The 15,968-nt window shown below is 46.4% G+C and overlaps 1 protein-coding gene across 17 annotated transcripts in view; it reads right to left on the reverse strand.

The window, feature by feature from the left end:
* Positions 1-15,968, reverse strand: part of slit2 (slit homolog 2 (Drosophila)) — a 537,548-nt gene that overhangs the window by 19,634 nt on the left and 501,946 nt on the right. For all 17 annotated transcript variants that reach the window (XM_038791516.1, XM_038791512.1, XM_038791513.1 and 14 more), the window contains 2 exons: positions 13,160-13,400; positions 12,382-12,512 (listed from right to left, as the gene is read on the reverse strand). In XM_038791516.1, coding sequence (XP_038647444.1) covers positions 12,382-12,512; positions 13,160-13,400 — 372 coding nt within the window. The remainder of the gene's footprint in view (positions 1-12,381; positions 12,513-13,159; positions 13,401-15,968) is intronic.

The raw sequence follows: 15,968 nt of genomic DNA on the forward strand, positions 1-15,968 counted from the left end.
GCTGAAATGTTTCAGACGTAGATGAAGAGATTTTTACTTAATAAAGGTGTTGAGGAATATGAGTAAATGGAGCTGAGGCACAGATTAGCCAACATATAATAGAATCAAGCAACAGATCAGAGAGACTCCCGTTCCTGTGATATTTCCATAAATGGTTTCCAGGGTTTCTGTGTAGTGTTCAGGTGACAATAACTAATGTCACATTGTAAATGTGGACAATGAGGAACTAAATGTTTGTGAGAATGCTCATTTATTAAAGATGTGCATACATAGCAATGATTGGCTTTCACGTCTATTCTTCTGCAGAAATGAGCTGTTGAGTATACAAATGACCACTTATCTGATGTATGTAGAAGAATATTAGCCTCTTTTAGAGATGACATGCAAACATATCTGTATTGCCTTTGCTAGCTGCTGATCAGTGGAAGTGTGAAAAGCATTAGAATGGGGTGCTTAATTATGTGGCAGTGCCTCAGGGAGATGGATGTTTTCTATCTCACTCGGACTTAATGGAAGACCATTGTCACAGCAACAATTCACATATGACTGACAAGCACTATGCAAAGTGCTAACCCAGTACCTCACTGTCAACCTTATTCTGACTTTACTGATTAGTGGCACAGCTTGTTGATGTGCCATTTCTATTAGCAGGATGACAGCTTCATTTGTGAGATTAAAGTCTTAGCATATCGTTTAAACATGTCATCATTTTCATGGCAGAATGATCCAGGGCTGACGACAAAAGGACTGATTTGCAGCTTTTGGAAGAATATTCAAGCTTGAATAATGGTAAAACAAACCAGAAAATGTTGGAAATGATCATTACACCAAGCAGCAGTTGTGGTAGGTACAGACAAATATTAACATTTGATCTTGGCTATTCATCAGAAATAGACCTTTGGTATAATGTGTCTGTTCTGTCCACAAATGCTACCTAATCCACTGACTGTTTCTAGCATTTGTTTTTTTTTTCAAATGTCCAGCATGTGCAGTATCATGCTATTTATTTTAATCAAACTAGATCCACCATGCATGTGTAAGTACTTATCCATAATTACCCACATGAGTGTTATACCATACTACTGCTGTGTGACAGCTGTATTGAAAACCCACCATAATGTCGCCATTGACTGAAGTTGTCGTAATGAATGCTAAATGTAAAGAATCGCCGGCTTGTCAAGGCATTCTAATTGAGTTGAGTTAATTATTAGCAGGATCTGTGTGTTATGCAAGCCCACATATTGCCAGAAGGGCCTGTCACTATTCCGTATATGAGTGAAAAATTGGCTAATTAATGCCTTATAGCACAACATTTCTCTTTTCCCCTCTTTTGTGACTCTGCAATTAATTCTGACATCGCCAGTCTTGTTTGGTTGGACGAGTTTGGATGAATCACTGGGAATCAGCTAGTTTCAAGCATTTTGCTTGCAGCCTGTTCCTTTAGAAAGAACATTGCTGCAGATTAATTTCACAATGAATTGTCAAAATTCATTTTTTCCCTTAAAACATTAAAATCTTTCAACATTTTTACTTTTGTAATTGGGGTGCGATCCTCTAATTTCTTCCCATTCCCCTGGTTTTATAAAGGTTTCAGGCGAGTCTGAGATGAGCAATACTACTTGGAGCTGGTGTGAGCATGTCCAAGATGCAGTGCAGTAACTCATCAAGGTTCCGAAGGCATCACCTTCCAAATACATGACCACTGACATCTAGAAGGACAAAAGCAGCAGGTACCTGGGCACCCCACCACCTGGTGGTTCCCCTCCAAGTCACTCACCAACATGACTTGGAAATATGTCGCCATTTCTTCACTGTCACTGGGGCAACATTCTGGAACTTTTCTTTTCTCTTATTCTCTCTTGGCATTGTTGTAAAGTTAACTTGAAGGTTGAGTCATGGCAGGAGATCCCAGACCCGTGTCATGTTCCTCCTGTGCAATGGAAATTCAGGAACCCTTCGGGACCCTTTGGTGTCCCTGACTCCTTCACGTGCAAGAAGCGTGTCCAATTGCAGCTCCTGTTAGACCGCTTGACAGCTCTAGAGCTGCAGGTCTATTTACTTCAGAGCATTCGCGATATTGAGGAAATTGTGGATAGCATGTTCAGTAAATTGGTCACACTGCAGATAAACATTACTGAGGAAAATAGAGAATGGGTGACCACCAGACAGAGGAAGAGTAGGAAAGCAGTACAGATGTCCACTGGGGTCATCTCCCTCCAAGACCAATATACCATTTGGATACTGTTGGGGGAGATGGCTCACCAGGGGAAGGTGGCAGCAGCCAGGTTCAAGGCACCATGTCTGGTTCTGCTGCCTAGGAGGGCAGGGATAGGGGATTCAATTGTAAGGGGAATAGACAGGCATATTTGCGGCCGCAAACAAGACTCCAGGATGGTGTGTTGCCTCCTTGGTGCAAGGGTCAAGGATGTCTTGGAGCGACTTCAAGGCATTCTGGAGGAGGAGGGTGAACAGCCAGCTGTTGTGGTGCATATAGGCACCAATGATATAGGTAAAATATGGAATGAGGTCCTACAAGCTAAATTTAGGGAGTTAGGAGTTAAACTAAAAAGCAGGAGCTCAAAAGGTAGTAATCTCAGGATTGCTACCACTGCCACGTGCTAGACAGATTAGGAATGGCAGGATAGCTAAGATGAATATGTGGCTTATGGGATGGTGCAAGAGGGAGGGATTCAAATTCCTGGGACATTGGAATCAGTTCTGGGGGAGGTGGGACCAGTACAAGTTGGATGGTCTGCCCCTGGGCAGGACTAGATCCAATGTCCTAGGGGGAGTGTTTTCTCGTGCTTTTGAGGAGGGTTTAAACCAATGTGGAAGGGGGATGGGAACTGATATAGGAAGTCAGAAGGAAGTAAGGTGGGGACATAAACAAAAGGCAGTAAAAGGAAAAGTGGAAGGCAGCGAAACCACAGACAAAATTCAAAAAGGGCCGCATTACATCATAATTCTAAAAGGGCGGTAAATGCCAAAAAACTTAAAGAAAGCTAATTTTGATAGTATGAGACATGCATTAGCTAAGATATGCTGACAAAGGATACTTAAGGGGTTGACAGTGGATAGGCAATGGTAGACATTTAAAGAATACATGGATGAACTTCAACAATTTAACATCCGTGTCTGGCGCAAGAGTAAGACAGGGAAGGTGGTTCAACCATGGCTAACAAGGGAAATCAGGGATATGTTGAAGCCAAAGAGGCAGCATATAAATTGGCCAGGAAAAGAAGCAGCAAGACTGAGTACCGGGAGAAATGTAAAATTCAGCAGAGGAGGACAAAGAGTTTAATTTGGAAGGGGAAAATAGATGATGAGAGGAAGCTGGCAGAAAACATAAAAAAGGACTTCAAATGCTTCAGTAGATATGTGAAGAGAAAAAGACTGGTGAAGACAAATGTAGGTCCCTTACAGTTCGAAACAGATGAATTCATAATGGACGACAAAGAGATGGCAAGCCAGTTAAACAAATACTTTGGATCTATCTTGACTAAGGAAGACACAAATAACCTTTCGGAAATGCTAGAGAACAGAGGGTCCAGCATGAAGGAGGAACTGAAGTAAATTGTCATTAGTCAGGAAATTATAGACCGGTTAACCTGACATTGGTGGTGGGGAAAATATTGGAGCCAATTATTGAGGATGAAATAACTGAGCATTTGGAAAGTGGGGACAGGATCAGTCCAAGTCAGCATGGATTCACTAATGGGAAATCATGCTTGACAAATCTTCGCAAAAATTTTGAGCATGTGACCAGTAGAGTGGACAAGAGTGAACCTGTGGATGTTGTGCATCTGGACTTTTAAAGGGCTTTTGACAAGTCCCACACATGAGATTAGTGAGCAAAATTAAAGCTCATGGTATTAGGGGTAATGTATTAATGTGGATAGAGAACTGGTTGACAGACAGGAAGGAGAGAGTGGGAATGAACGGGTACTTTTCAGAGTGGCAGGCAGTGACTAGTGGACCCATGCTGTTCACAATATACATTAATGATTTGGAAGAAGGAATTGCATGCAGTATCTTCAAATTTGCAAATGACACTAAGCTGGGTGGCAGTGTGTGCTGTGATGAGGAGGCGAAGATTCTACAGGGTGACAGACAGGCTGGCTGTGTAGGCAAATATTTGGCAAATGCAATATTATGTGGGTAAATGTGAGGTTGTCCACTTTGGTGGCAAAACAGGAAGGCAGATTATTATCTGAATGGTGACAGTTCAGGAAAAGAGGAAGTGTAATGAGACCTGGGTGTCTTGGTGGAACAGTCACTGAAGGTTGGCATGCAGGTAGAGCAGGCAGTGAGGAAAGCTAACGGCATGCTGGCCTTCATAGAGAGAGGATTTGAGTACAGGAGTAAGGATGTCTTGCTGCAGTTATACAGGACCTTGGTGAGACCATACCTTGGGTATTGTGTGCAGTTTTGGTCTCCTAGTTTGAGGAAGGACATTCTTGCTATTGAGGGTGGCCAGCGAAGGTTCAACAGACTAATTAACGGGATGACAGGACTGACATATGAAGTAAGGCTGGATTGACTGGGCTTGTACTCACTGGAGTTTAGAAGAATGAGAGGGGATCTCATAGAAGCGTATAAAATCATGATGGCATAGGACAGGCTTGATGCAGCAAGAATTCCCCGATGATGGGGACATCCAGAACAAGGGGTCACAGCCTAAGAATAAGGAGTAAGCCATTCAGGACCGAGATGAGGAAGAACTTCTTCTCTCAGAGAGTTCTGAACTTGTGGAATTCTCTACCACAGAAAGTTGCTCGGACCAGTTTGTTGGATAGATTCAAGAGGGCGATGAATGGGGCCCTTGTGGCTTAAGGGATCAAGGGGTATGGAGAGAAAGTGGGGGTGGGATACTGAATTTGCATGATCAGCCATGATCATATTGAATACTGGTGCAGGCTCGAAAAGCCGAATGGCCTACTCCTGCACCTATTTTTTATGCTTCTATGTTTAACTCCCTCTCTCTCTCTAGCACAGCGGGTGTGCCTCAAGGACTGCCTCAGTTCAAGAAGGCAATTCACCACCACCTTATGAAGCTCAATTAGGGATGAGCAACAAATGCTGGCCAAAATGCGATGCCATATCCTGTAAATTATTTTTAAAAAATACATTGAATTGATTCTCTTGCTGGAGAAGTATTTTTGGCTGAACATCATGTGAATATGGTGTCAGATTCAGGCATGATCCCACCCGTGCATTCTGATAGTTGAATAAATTGGCAAGCACATGGATGGAGACTTAACTACTTGGGCAGGGGAGTGGAGTGCTGTTGCTAATCATGGACACAAATCCTATAGTAAACCATCTTTCAGGAGAGGAAAAGAGAGTAGAAAACAAGGGGAAAATAAACAACCTGAAATGACTTCCTCTCATCAAGCATCACAGGAGTCATTTCAGGAACTTTGGAGCCACTGGTGCATGCGTACCAAGAAAGAGTTGCAAGACATATAATACTGTCAACTGAGTGTTGTGCTTCCCAAAGCCACAAGTGGAGATGAACCACATCTCTAACCACACCGATGGAATAAGCGTCCGCACACAGCTGGATGTCTTGGATGGACAGACTAGATGTCGGGATGGACAGGCTGGATGTCGGGATGGACAGGCTGGATGTCGGGATGGACAGGCTGGATGTGGGGGATGGACAGACTGGATGTCGGGAATGGACAGACTGGATGTGGGGGATGGACAGACTGGATGTGGGGGATGGACAGACTGGATGTCGGGATGGACAGGCTGGATGTGGGGGATGGACAGACTGGATGTCGGGATGGACAGGCTGGATGTGGGGGATGGACAGACTGGATGTCGGGAATGGACAGACTGAATGTGGGGGGTGGACAGACTGGATGTCGGGAATGGACAGACTGGATGTCGGGAATGGACAGACTGGATGTCTTGGATGGACAGACTGGATGTGGGGGATGGACAGACTGGATGTGGGGGATGGACAGACTGGATGTCGGGAATGGAGAGACTGGATGGACAGACTGGATGTGGGGGATGGACAGACTGGATGTCGGGAATGGACAGACTGGATGTCGGGAATGGACAGACTGGATGTCGGGAATGGAGAGACTGGATGGACAGACTGGATGTGGGGGATGGACAGACTGGATGTCGGGAATGGACAGACTGGATGTCGGGAATGGACAGACTGGATGTCGGGAATGGACAGACTGGATGTGGGGGATGGACAGACTGGATGTCGGGAATGGACAGACTGGGTGTCGGGATGGACAGACTGGATGTCGGGAATGGACAGAATGAATGTCGGGATGGAGAGACTGGATGTGGGGGATGGACAGACTGGATGTCGGGATGGAGAGACTGGATGTCGGGAATGGACAGAATGAATGTCGGGATGGAGAGACTGGATGTGGGGGATGGACAGAATGAATGTCGGGATGGAGAGACTGGATGTGGGGGATGGACAGAATGAATGTTGGGATGGAGAGACTGGATGTCGGGAATGGACAGAATGAATGTCGGGATGGAGAGACTGGATGTGGGGGATGGACAGTGTAGCCACCTGGGGTGACCACTGCCCAAACACAAAATGGAAGATTGCAAGGAATGCAGGGAAAATGGACATGTTGTAAAAAGCAAGCAGCTTGCAGAGTGCTTGTATATTTGGACTGCTACAGAAACCAGTTTGGCTGTTGCTGAAACCAGACAACACTATGAAAAGAAACAGTTAGCATATTAATTAGGCGATACCGGGCGATCCCCAGGCACAAAAGAAACAAGTTAACACTAATCGATACATTGAATGGAAGGCCAGACGTTTTGGCGCCAAAGAAGCCCAAAACAATAAGTCCCAAGAACCGCCCCAGTGATCGAGCAACTGCCCTGCTATTGGGGAATTCAAATCAATCGATTGGGAAGAGACCCAATCGATTGCGAGAGTATAGAACGTCCGCCCAGGTAGGCGCAAGACCCGGAGTGGAGTATAAGCCAGAGACCCCGACCCCAGCTCGCTCTCTCTGTCAGCCTCTCCTTGACCAGCTAGCCCTCCCAGCAGAACACCGTTGCAGCAGAAGAACCTTGAGCAGGAGAGGTCTGGACAGAAGCCGCCAGCAAGTAAGTCACAACGCACGCTATGGGAATAGACACTCAGAGAACACAGAACAGTACAGCACAGAACAGGCCCTTCGGCCCTCAATGTTGTGCCGAGCCATGATCACCCTACTCAAACCCACGTATCCACCCTATACCTGTAACCCAACAACCCCCCCCCTTAACCTTACTTTTTTATTAGGACACTACGGGCAATTTAGCATGTCCAATCCACCTAACCCGCACATCTTTGGACTGTGGGAGGAAACCGGAGCACCCGGAGGAAACCCACGCACACAGGGGGAGGACGTGCAGACTCCACGCAGACAGTGACCCAGCCGGGAATCGAACCTGGGACCCTGGAGCTGTGAAGCATTTATGCTAACCACCATGCTACCCTGCTCCCCTTTACACTCCTGACCCCTTTAGACCATAACCACTGGAAGCCTGCGGACCCAGGACAAAGCTAGAGGCCGTTGTTCCCTGAATCGGCAGTCCCCTTATCTAGATAAGTATTGGCCTAGTAGTGGTAGGATTAGCCTAGTCTTATAGTCTTATATGTATGATTAGTAGATTACTGTAATATAATAAACGTGTCTTGTTTGAACTTACTAATTGGTGTATAGTTTTATTGCTTTGAACTTGACCTTGAAACTTGTGGCAGTACCTTAATGATACCTGGCGACTCCAAAGCTAAGTAACGAAACAGAGCCAAATTGAGTGTTAAGCACACTCACCCAGAACGAGCAACAACAGACTGAATGTCGGGAATGGACAGACTGGATGTGGGGATGGACAGACTGGATGTGGGGGATGGACAGACTGGATGTCGGGATGGACAGACTGGATGTCGGGAATGGACAGACTGGATGTCGGGAATGGACAGACTGGATGTCGGGATGGATAGACTGGATGTCGGGATGGATAGACTGGATGACGGGATGGACAGAATGAATGTCGGGATGGACAGACTGGATGTCGGGATGGACAGACTGGATGTCGGGAATGGACAGACTGGATGTCGGGATGGACAGACTGGATGTCGGGATGGACAGACTCGATGTCGGGAATAGACAGACTGGATGTCGGCATGGATAGACTGGATGTCGGGAATGGACAGACTGGATGTCGGGGATGGACAGACTGGATGTCAGGGTGGACAGACTGGATGTCGGGATGGACAGACTGGATGTCGGAATGTACAGACTGGATGTCGGGATGGACAGACTGGATGTCGGGATGGACAGACTGGATGTCGGAATATACAGACTGGATGTCGGGATGGACAGACTGGATGTCGGGAAGGGCAGACTGGATGTTGGGATGGACAGACTGGATGTCGGGGATGGACAGAGTAGATGTCGGGGATGGACAGAGTGGATGTCGGGAATGGACAGAGTGGATGTTGGGATGGACAGACTGGATGTCGGGATGGACAGACTGGATGTCGGGAATGGACAGACTGGATGTGGGGATGGACAGACTGGATGTCGGGAATGGACAGACTGGATGTCGGGGATGGACAGACTGGATGTGGGGGATGGACAGACTGGATGTTGGAATGGACAGACTGGATGTTGGGATGGACAGACTGGATGTCGGGGATGGACAGACTGGATGTTGGGATGGACAGACTGGATGTTGGGATGGACAGACTGGATGTCGGGGATGGACAGAGTGGATGTTGGGAATGGACAGACTGGATGTCGGGATGGACAGACTGGATGTCGGGAATAGACAGACTGGATGTCGGCATGGATAGACTGGATGTCGGGAATGGACAGACTGGATGTCGGGGATGGACAGACTGGATGTCAGGGTGGACAGACTGGATGTCGGGATGGACAGACTGGATGTCGGAATGTACAGACTGGATGTCGGGATGGACAGACTGGATGTCGGGATGGACAGACTGGATGTCGGAATGTACAGACTGGATGTCGGGATGGACAGACTGGATGTCGGGAAGGGCAGACTGGATGTTGGGATGGACAGACTGGATGTCGGGATGGACAGAGTGCATGTTGGGATGGACAGACTCGATGTCGGGATGGACAGACTGGATGTCGGAATGTACAGACTGGATGTCGGGATGGACAGACTGGATGTCGGGAAGGGCAGACTGGATGTGGGGATGGACAGACTGGATGTCGGGGATGGACAGACTGGATGTCGGGGATGGACAGACTGGATGTCGGGAATGGACAGACTGGATGTTGGGATGGACAGACTGGATGTCGGGGATGGACAGACTGGATGTGGGGGATGGACAGGCTGGATGTTGGGATGGACAGACTGGATGTCGGGGATGGACAGACTGGATGTCGGGAATGGACAGACTGGATGTGGGGGATGGACAGACTGGATGTGGGGATGGACAGACTGGATGTCGGGGATGGACAGACTGGATGTGGGGGATGGACAGACTGGATGTTGGAATGGACAGACTGGATGTTGGGATGGACAGACTGGATGTCGGGGATGGACAGACTGGATGTCGGGAATGGACAGACTGGATGTTGGGATGGACAGACTGGATGTGGGGGATGGACAGACTGGATGTTGGGATGGACAGACTGGATGTTGGGATGGACAGACTGGATGTTGGGATGGACAGAGTGGATGTCGAGAATGGACAGAGTGGATGTCGGGATGGACAGACTGGGTGCTTCACTTGAATAGAGTGTTTAGGGCAAGAGAAGGTGCACAGGGGGAGGTAATGGGGCAGGTGTTAATCCTTCGGCGATTGCACCGGAAGGGGCCGTGGGAAGCAGTTGAGTAGTTGGGGACAATGGAGGAGTGTATCCCGGAAGGAACGGTTCCTGCAAAATGCTGACAGGGGGTGTGAGGGGGAGAAGTGTTTGGTGGTGGAACCTTGCTGGAGTTGGCGGAACTGGCGGAGGATCTTTAAATGTGGGGCTTGTGGGGTGAAAAGTGAGGACAAGGGGGACGCTATCCTGGTTCTGGGAGAGATGAAAAGGGAGTAGGACTGCAACAAGGAATGTCCACATACCCCATAAAGAGACGGGCTAAACTGGAACCCATGCGAGTACCCATAGCCACACATTTGGTTTGGAGGAAACGAGACATGTTAAAGGAGACATTTTTCAGTGAGAGGACAAGTTCAGCCAGATGAAGAAGAGTGTTGGGATATGGGGATTGTTCGGGAATTGCACGTGTGCCAGCTTCCCTGAGGGTGAGGTTGTGGAAGAGCTCTGCTGCAGAGAAAGGTGAGGGCTTTGGAGTACAGGAAACAGTTGGTAGACGTGCACCCAGAAATTCTTGGTACACTGGCAGGCCTGCAAAAATTGTCTGTAATTGATCTGAACTGCCACCATGGGCTGAGATAGGATCCTTTTACCTTGGATTCTAGGCATGAGATTTGATTCTCAGGCATATTCTGGTATCTGCTTACCACTTGTTTATTAATAGCACTTCTACACAGGTTACAGAGTAGACATGTAGCTCTTAGGTATGATTCCAACCACTCTTGAGAGTGTAACAAGGCTGCCTAGTGTCAGTGGTACATCATCATCAATGTCATGCATCAGCATATCTCATCTGTTGGCCATTTACATTACAGTTGTTATCATCAAGGAGCAGGGAGGAGTCCGGCTCCAACTTACCACATAGCTTCACATAGAACTTGGAGTCTATCCTTTCTGCCTTGGGAATGCGACAATCTCCTTTACAGTTAACGAATGAGAGCAGATTTTCTGCTCGAGGGCTTCAAACCTCACTGACTTCCACTAATTGCAGCAACCTGCAGGCAACTCTAACTTTAATCTTGTTTTGTGCAGGCTATTCATTTAGGTGTGCGGACCCTTTAAATAATCTTGCATCACTGAGCACAGGCAACACCTACAGGGGCAACTTGTGTAGCTCAGAGTGAAGATCGTTCTGTAGCAGGAAAATAATAATAATCTTTATTACTGTCACAAGTAGGCTTACATTAACACTCCAATGATGTTACTGTGAAAAGCCCCTAGTCGCCACATTCCGGCACCTGTTCAGGTACACTGAGGGAGAATTCAGAATGTCCAAATTACCCAACAAGCCTGTCTTTCGGGACTTGTGTGAGGAAACCGGAGCACAGGAAGGAAACCCACGCAGACACGGGGAGAACATGCACATTCTGCACAGTGACCCAAGTGGGAATCAAACCTGGGACCCTGCCGCTGTGAAGCAACAATGCTAACTACTGTGCTAGAAAATCAAATTCACCTCGCCTGAAAATCATATGCTGATGACTTCAAATAACATGAGTGGGGGATCTCATGTAGCTAAACACACGGTCAACCGAGCACATTTAAGATAGGTTTCTAACAGGCCCTGTAAGGTCTGGCAATATATTAGAATTAGACGCTGACTAATGTCCCGATCTGCCACTCTTCATGCATCCAGCACCTGCACAGCAAGCCTGCATTATATTGCATTTTAATAGAATTCATAGAATCCCTACAGTGCAGAAGGAGGCCGTTCAGCCCGTTGAGTCTGCACCGACCCTTGGAAAGAGCACCCTACTTAAACCCACGTCTCCATCCAACCCCTGTAACCCCTCCTAACATTTTTGGTCACTAAGGGCAATTTATCATGGCCAATCCACCTAACCTGCACATCTTTGGACTGTGGGAGGAAACCGGAGAACCCGGAGGAAACCCACGCAGTCACGGGAGAAAGTGCAAACTCCACACAGTCACCCGAGGCCAGAATTGAACCTGGGTCTCTGGAGCTGTGAGGCAGATGTGCTAACAACTGTGCCACCATGTTGCCCCTGTGTCACTGTGCTGCCCGTGCCGCCGTGCTGCCCAAAGATGGCAAATGACGTGGGTTACGTTGAAAGTGACTGGTGGCCTATCTATTGTCAATTATAGCCCATTGAGGGCAGCACGGTGGCGCAGTGGGTAGCACTGCTGCCTCATGGCGCCAGGTCCCACGTTCGATCCCGGCTCTGGGTCACTGTCCGTGTGGAGTTTGCACATTCTCCCTGTATTTGCATGGGTTTCGCCCCCGCAACCCAAAGATGTGCAGGCTAGGCGGATTGGCCATGCTAAATTGCCCCTTAATTGGAAAAAATGAATTGAGTACTCTAAATTTATATTTAAAAAAATCTTTTTCCGGTGATGCCAAAACCAGTGGTGCTGAGGAGCCCAATTCCCTCGTATTACATGAAGAAAAATAAACCTTCTTTAACATGTCTCCTCTCTTTATCACATATTCAGTCTTCATTAGCCAAGCCGCTTCAGACGTTATTTGCAAGAGGACACACTTTTATAACGGAGACAGAGTCCACATTTTCCTCACCTGTAAATGGCTGATGCTGGATAGGTACCCGTGTCATAGCTGACACGTACACGCCCACGGAAAAGCTCCACAGCTATGTGATCACTGTCCCCTTTGTACAGTAAAATCCCATTGTCTTCATCTGTAGCAACCTGAGGAATATCAAATGGAAAGGTCAGCTAATCAGATCTTCATGGAGAGGTTAGGGTAGAAATTAATCTCTTGCAGTGGTACACAATGGGCGATACTGGACCAGCCACCCCAAATACGGAATGCTTGGTATTCAGTTCCACTGCAAGGGTTTCTTCGAAACAAAAGTCTCGGAGATCAAGGTCTCTTTGTCTCTATTTCAGGTAAAAAGGCATTACTGACAATTACAAGAAACTATATGGTAAATCTCTCAATGTTTGTTTCACAATTGTTCCCAGCATAGTCTCTATTGAAGCATAGATGACATTATGGTGCAGGAGAATGACAAATGTCCCTGATTATCATTTTTTGGTTCAGATAGGAGTTTTACTCATGTTAAATCTGAAATGAAGGCATGTTTTGTCTGCATTAAAAATGACTAGAGGCCTGAATACATATTTTGACTAGACTTCTCAAAGAACAGTAACTTTTGGTGCGAAAGGGAAAATGCTGGAAAATCTCAGCAAGTCTGGCAGCATCTGTAGGGAGAGAAAAGAGCTAACGTTTCGAGTCCGATGACTCTTTGTCAAAACTTTTGGTGGCTGCATTGACATAAGAATCTTTGATAAAGATATGAATCTAAGATGACTAATTGTAACATTTTCCTTACCTGGAGAGAGATATTGGGCTGAAGCTGTATGTTTGGTGAGGGAATCTGTAGGTAGGAGTCTCTGTTCACGAAGTTTACACTAACCAATTTTTCGCACTTGTCACCCTCATAACCAGCCAAACACTGACAAACAGGCTCATTTCCAATCTCAATACACTGGGCTCCATTCTGACATTCAAAATGGTCACAGGGGCTGGTGCGAGGCAAAACCATTGGGGGAGTCAGCTCACAAAACAGGCCACTGAAAAGACAATTAAAAAGAAAACCGTTTAGTGTTTTTGGAAAATGATGTGTAATAAAGCCTGCACAAACATGCTGCGTATCAAACGGTCTTACATAATATCTTCACCCAGTGAAGTGATCCTCACATTTACAAAATAGGGAATCTAGAAATATTTTCAACAAGCAAAATGCCCAAGAGTCGAAAAGGATATACTAGACTGGGATTACATTAGCAGGTAGAATTTAATTTATGGAATACACAGATTAGAGAAATTTAATCAGTTAATACAGTCTGTTGAAAATTGGAACTTTAGGTGGTGGCTGTGAACAAATAATACTCATGTTAATCAACGATATGGTCGAGCATTGGTTAAAGTACTTGATCAGCAAGCCAGCATTTGTGTGCAGTACACGAGAAATAGACTATAAAAACTGCTGGATTGTCATTGAAAATTCCATGAAATGTCTTTAAATTTGTAGATTCTATATTAGTAATGAGACCTCTCTGTGCCCCAAACATGGCCATCAGCAAAGGTTTTTTAAAATAAATTTAGATTACCCAATTATTTTTTCCAATTAAGGGGCAATTTAGCATGGCCAATCCACCTACTCTGCACATTTTTGGGTTGTGGGGGCGAAACCCACGCAGACATGGGGAGACTGTGCAAACTCCACATGGACAGTGACCCAGAGCCGGGATCGAACCTGGGACCTCAGCGCCGTGAGGCGGTTGTGCTAACCACTAGGCCACCGTGCTGCCCCGCCATCAGCAAAGGTGGGGAGAATGGGATTTTGCAAGTTCTTGGACCCAGATTCACTGGTTGGCAGAAGAACACCTGTTTTCCAGGATGCACCTGTTCAATCAGCTGATGGGATATTGTTCTTTAAGGTTCAAGCACTTTATAGTGTTGTGAAGGTGTGGTTTATGTTGAAAGTGACTTTATGTACAGACTGAAAATGACCAAGTTTTAAAAGTCTAAAGCAATAACTGCAAAGATAACTGCCAAGATTCAGGTGATTTTTGTTATTTCTTCACAGATTCAGACTTCCTCACGTCTCCAGAAAACACTCACTTAAATGACCATGATTACGATGCCCTCCCTTGAATAGGCTTGCTGGAGACAAAACCGCAGGTGAAATTTACACCTCCAGTTGTCCATGTATTTACTAAAACTCAAAATCCATGGACTCTCACACTCCATTAACCTCCACTGCGATCAGGAATCCCGATCGGAAGGAAAATGAAGTGTCCCCCGATAAATAGACACTAAAGCCTTTGTTGTGCTCCCATCTCCCGCTGTGGTGGTAACGAGCTACACGTTTTGCGCCGATGGGAACATGTAAGTATGCATATGCATGCAATTAAAAGACTTGAAGGCTTGAAGCCCGAGTCTCACGCCTCGCCCCCCACCCCCCCCCCCCCCCCCCCCCCCCACCCCCACCCCACATGTGATGCTCCGATCCACTCTTGGGGCCTCCACCAGGCGGGCTTTCGTGCGAGGTTGGCCAAGTGCAGCCCTTCCGCGGTGAAGCCTGAGAGGGGGTCAAGACATTGATGAAATGCCCCTCTGCTGCTGCCAGGCTGCAGAGTGTTGTGCCCCCTTTCCAGCCCACCCTTCAGTCTCCCCATCACACCCCTCCACTAGAGACCCATATCAGAAAACTTCCACCAGTCTACCCGTCTGAAAGCTGAAGCGCAGTCCAGGTAATACGGTGGAAAATCACTGTATTTTCACTTACGCTTTTGCTAACATTTGCTGCCTCAGAAAAAAACAGCTGTTGCAAGTGTTAGAGGCTTCCTCCAAAGCCAAGTACACATGAAAGGGATTCAAATCCATTGACAGCCTTTGAAATTCAAATTTTGCACAGCAATACATTTCACTCGCCAGTGATTGATAGTTTTATTGGTCCAGGCACAGGGGCTTGGTGGATTATTTATTTATCTTTCCCTTCATACGCTTGAATACATCTCTATTACCCTGCTTTGATGCTAACCAGAATGTTTATAAACAGTCTTGCTATGATTGACAGCTCCTCACATCAAAAGCAGCTTTCTGGTTTCATTTCTTTTTCACTTAGCTGCTTTTGATGTGATGAGGAGTTGCTAATCATGGCAAGAATTGAATGCTTTCATTTTATAAGACAGAGTGATTGTGTACATTGAGGCATGGGAGAGAGAAGACCTTGTTCTACTTGTACATTCACTGTCACTTGGTTTTTTTTTTGTTTAAAACGTGCTGCAAAATAGGAGAGCCAATGCGTGCGCATCTTTCGTTGTCTAATTTTCATAGAGAACCTTAGATTCTTTACAGTGTAGAAGGAGGCCATTCGGCCTATCGAGTCTGCATTGGTTTAATGTTAGTTCAACTTCCAAACACAGACAATTGCAATTGAATTTTGAACCCAAATGTTTATCTCCACCTAATATTGCTATTGGATGACACCATAAATTATACTCTCTAACATCCATTTAAAATCCATGCGATGAAGGAGGGGAAGAGAAGAACGGAAAAACAGAGAAGTTGAATTTTGAAAGGAAAGCCTTGTAGTGAAAGTGGCTCAGTAGATAGTTCCAAAGGGAAGAAGT

Source organism: Scyliorhinus canicula, chromosome 3 (assembly GCF_902713615.1).
Source record: "Scyliorhinus canicula chromosome 3, sScyCan1.1, whole genome shotgun sequence".
Lineage (NCBI taxonomy): Eukaryota > Metazoa > Chordata > Chondrichthyes > Carcharhiniformes > Scyliorhinidae > Scyliorhinus > Scyliorhinus canicula.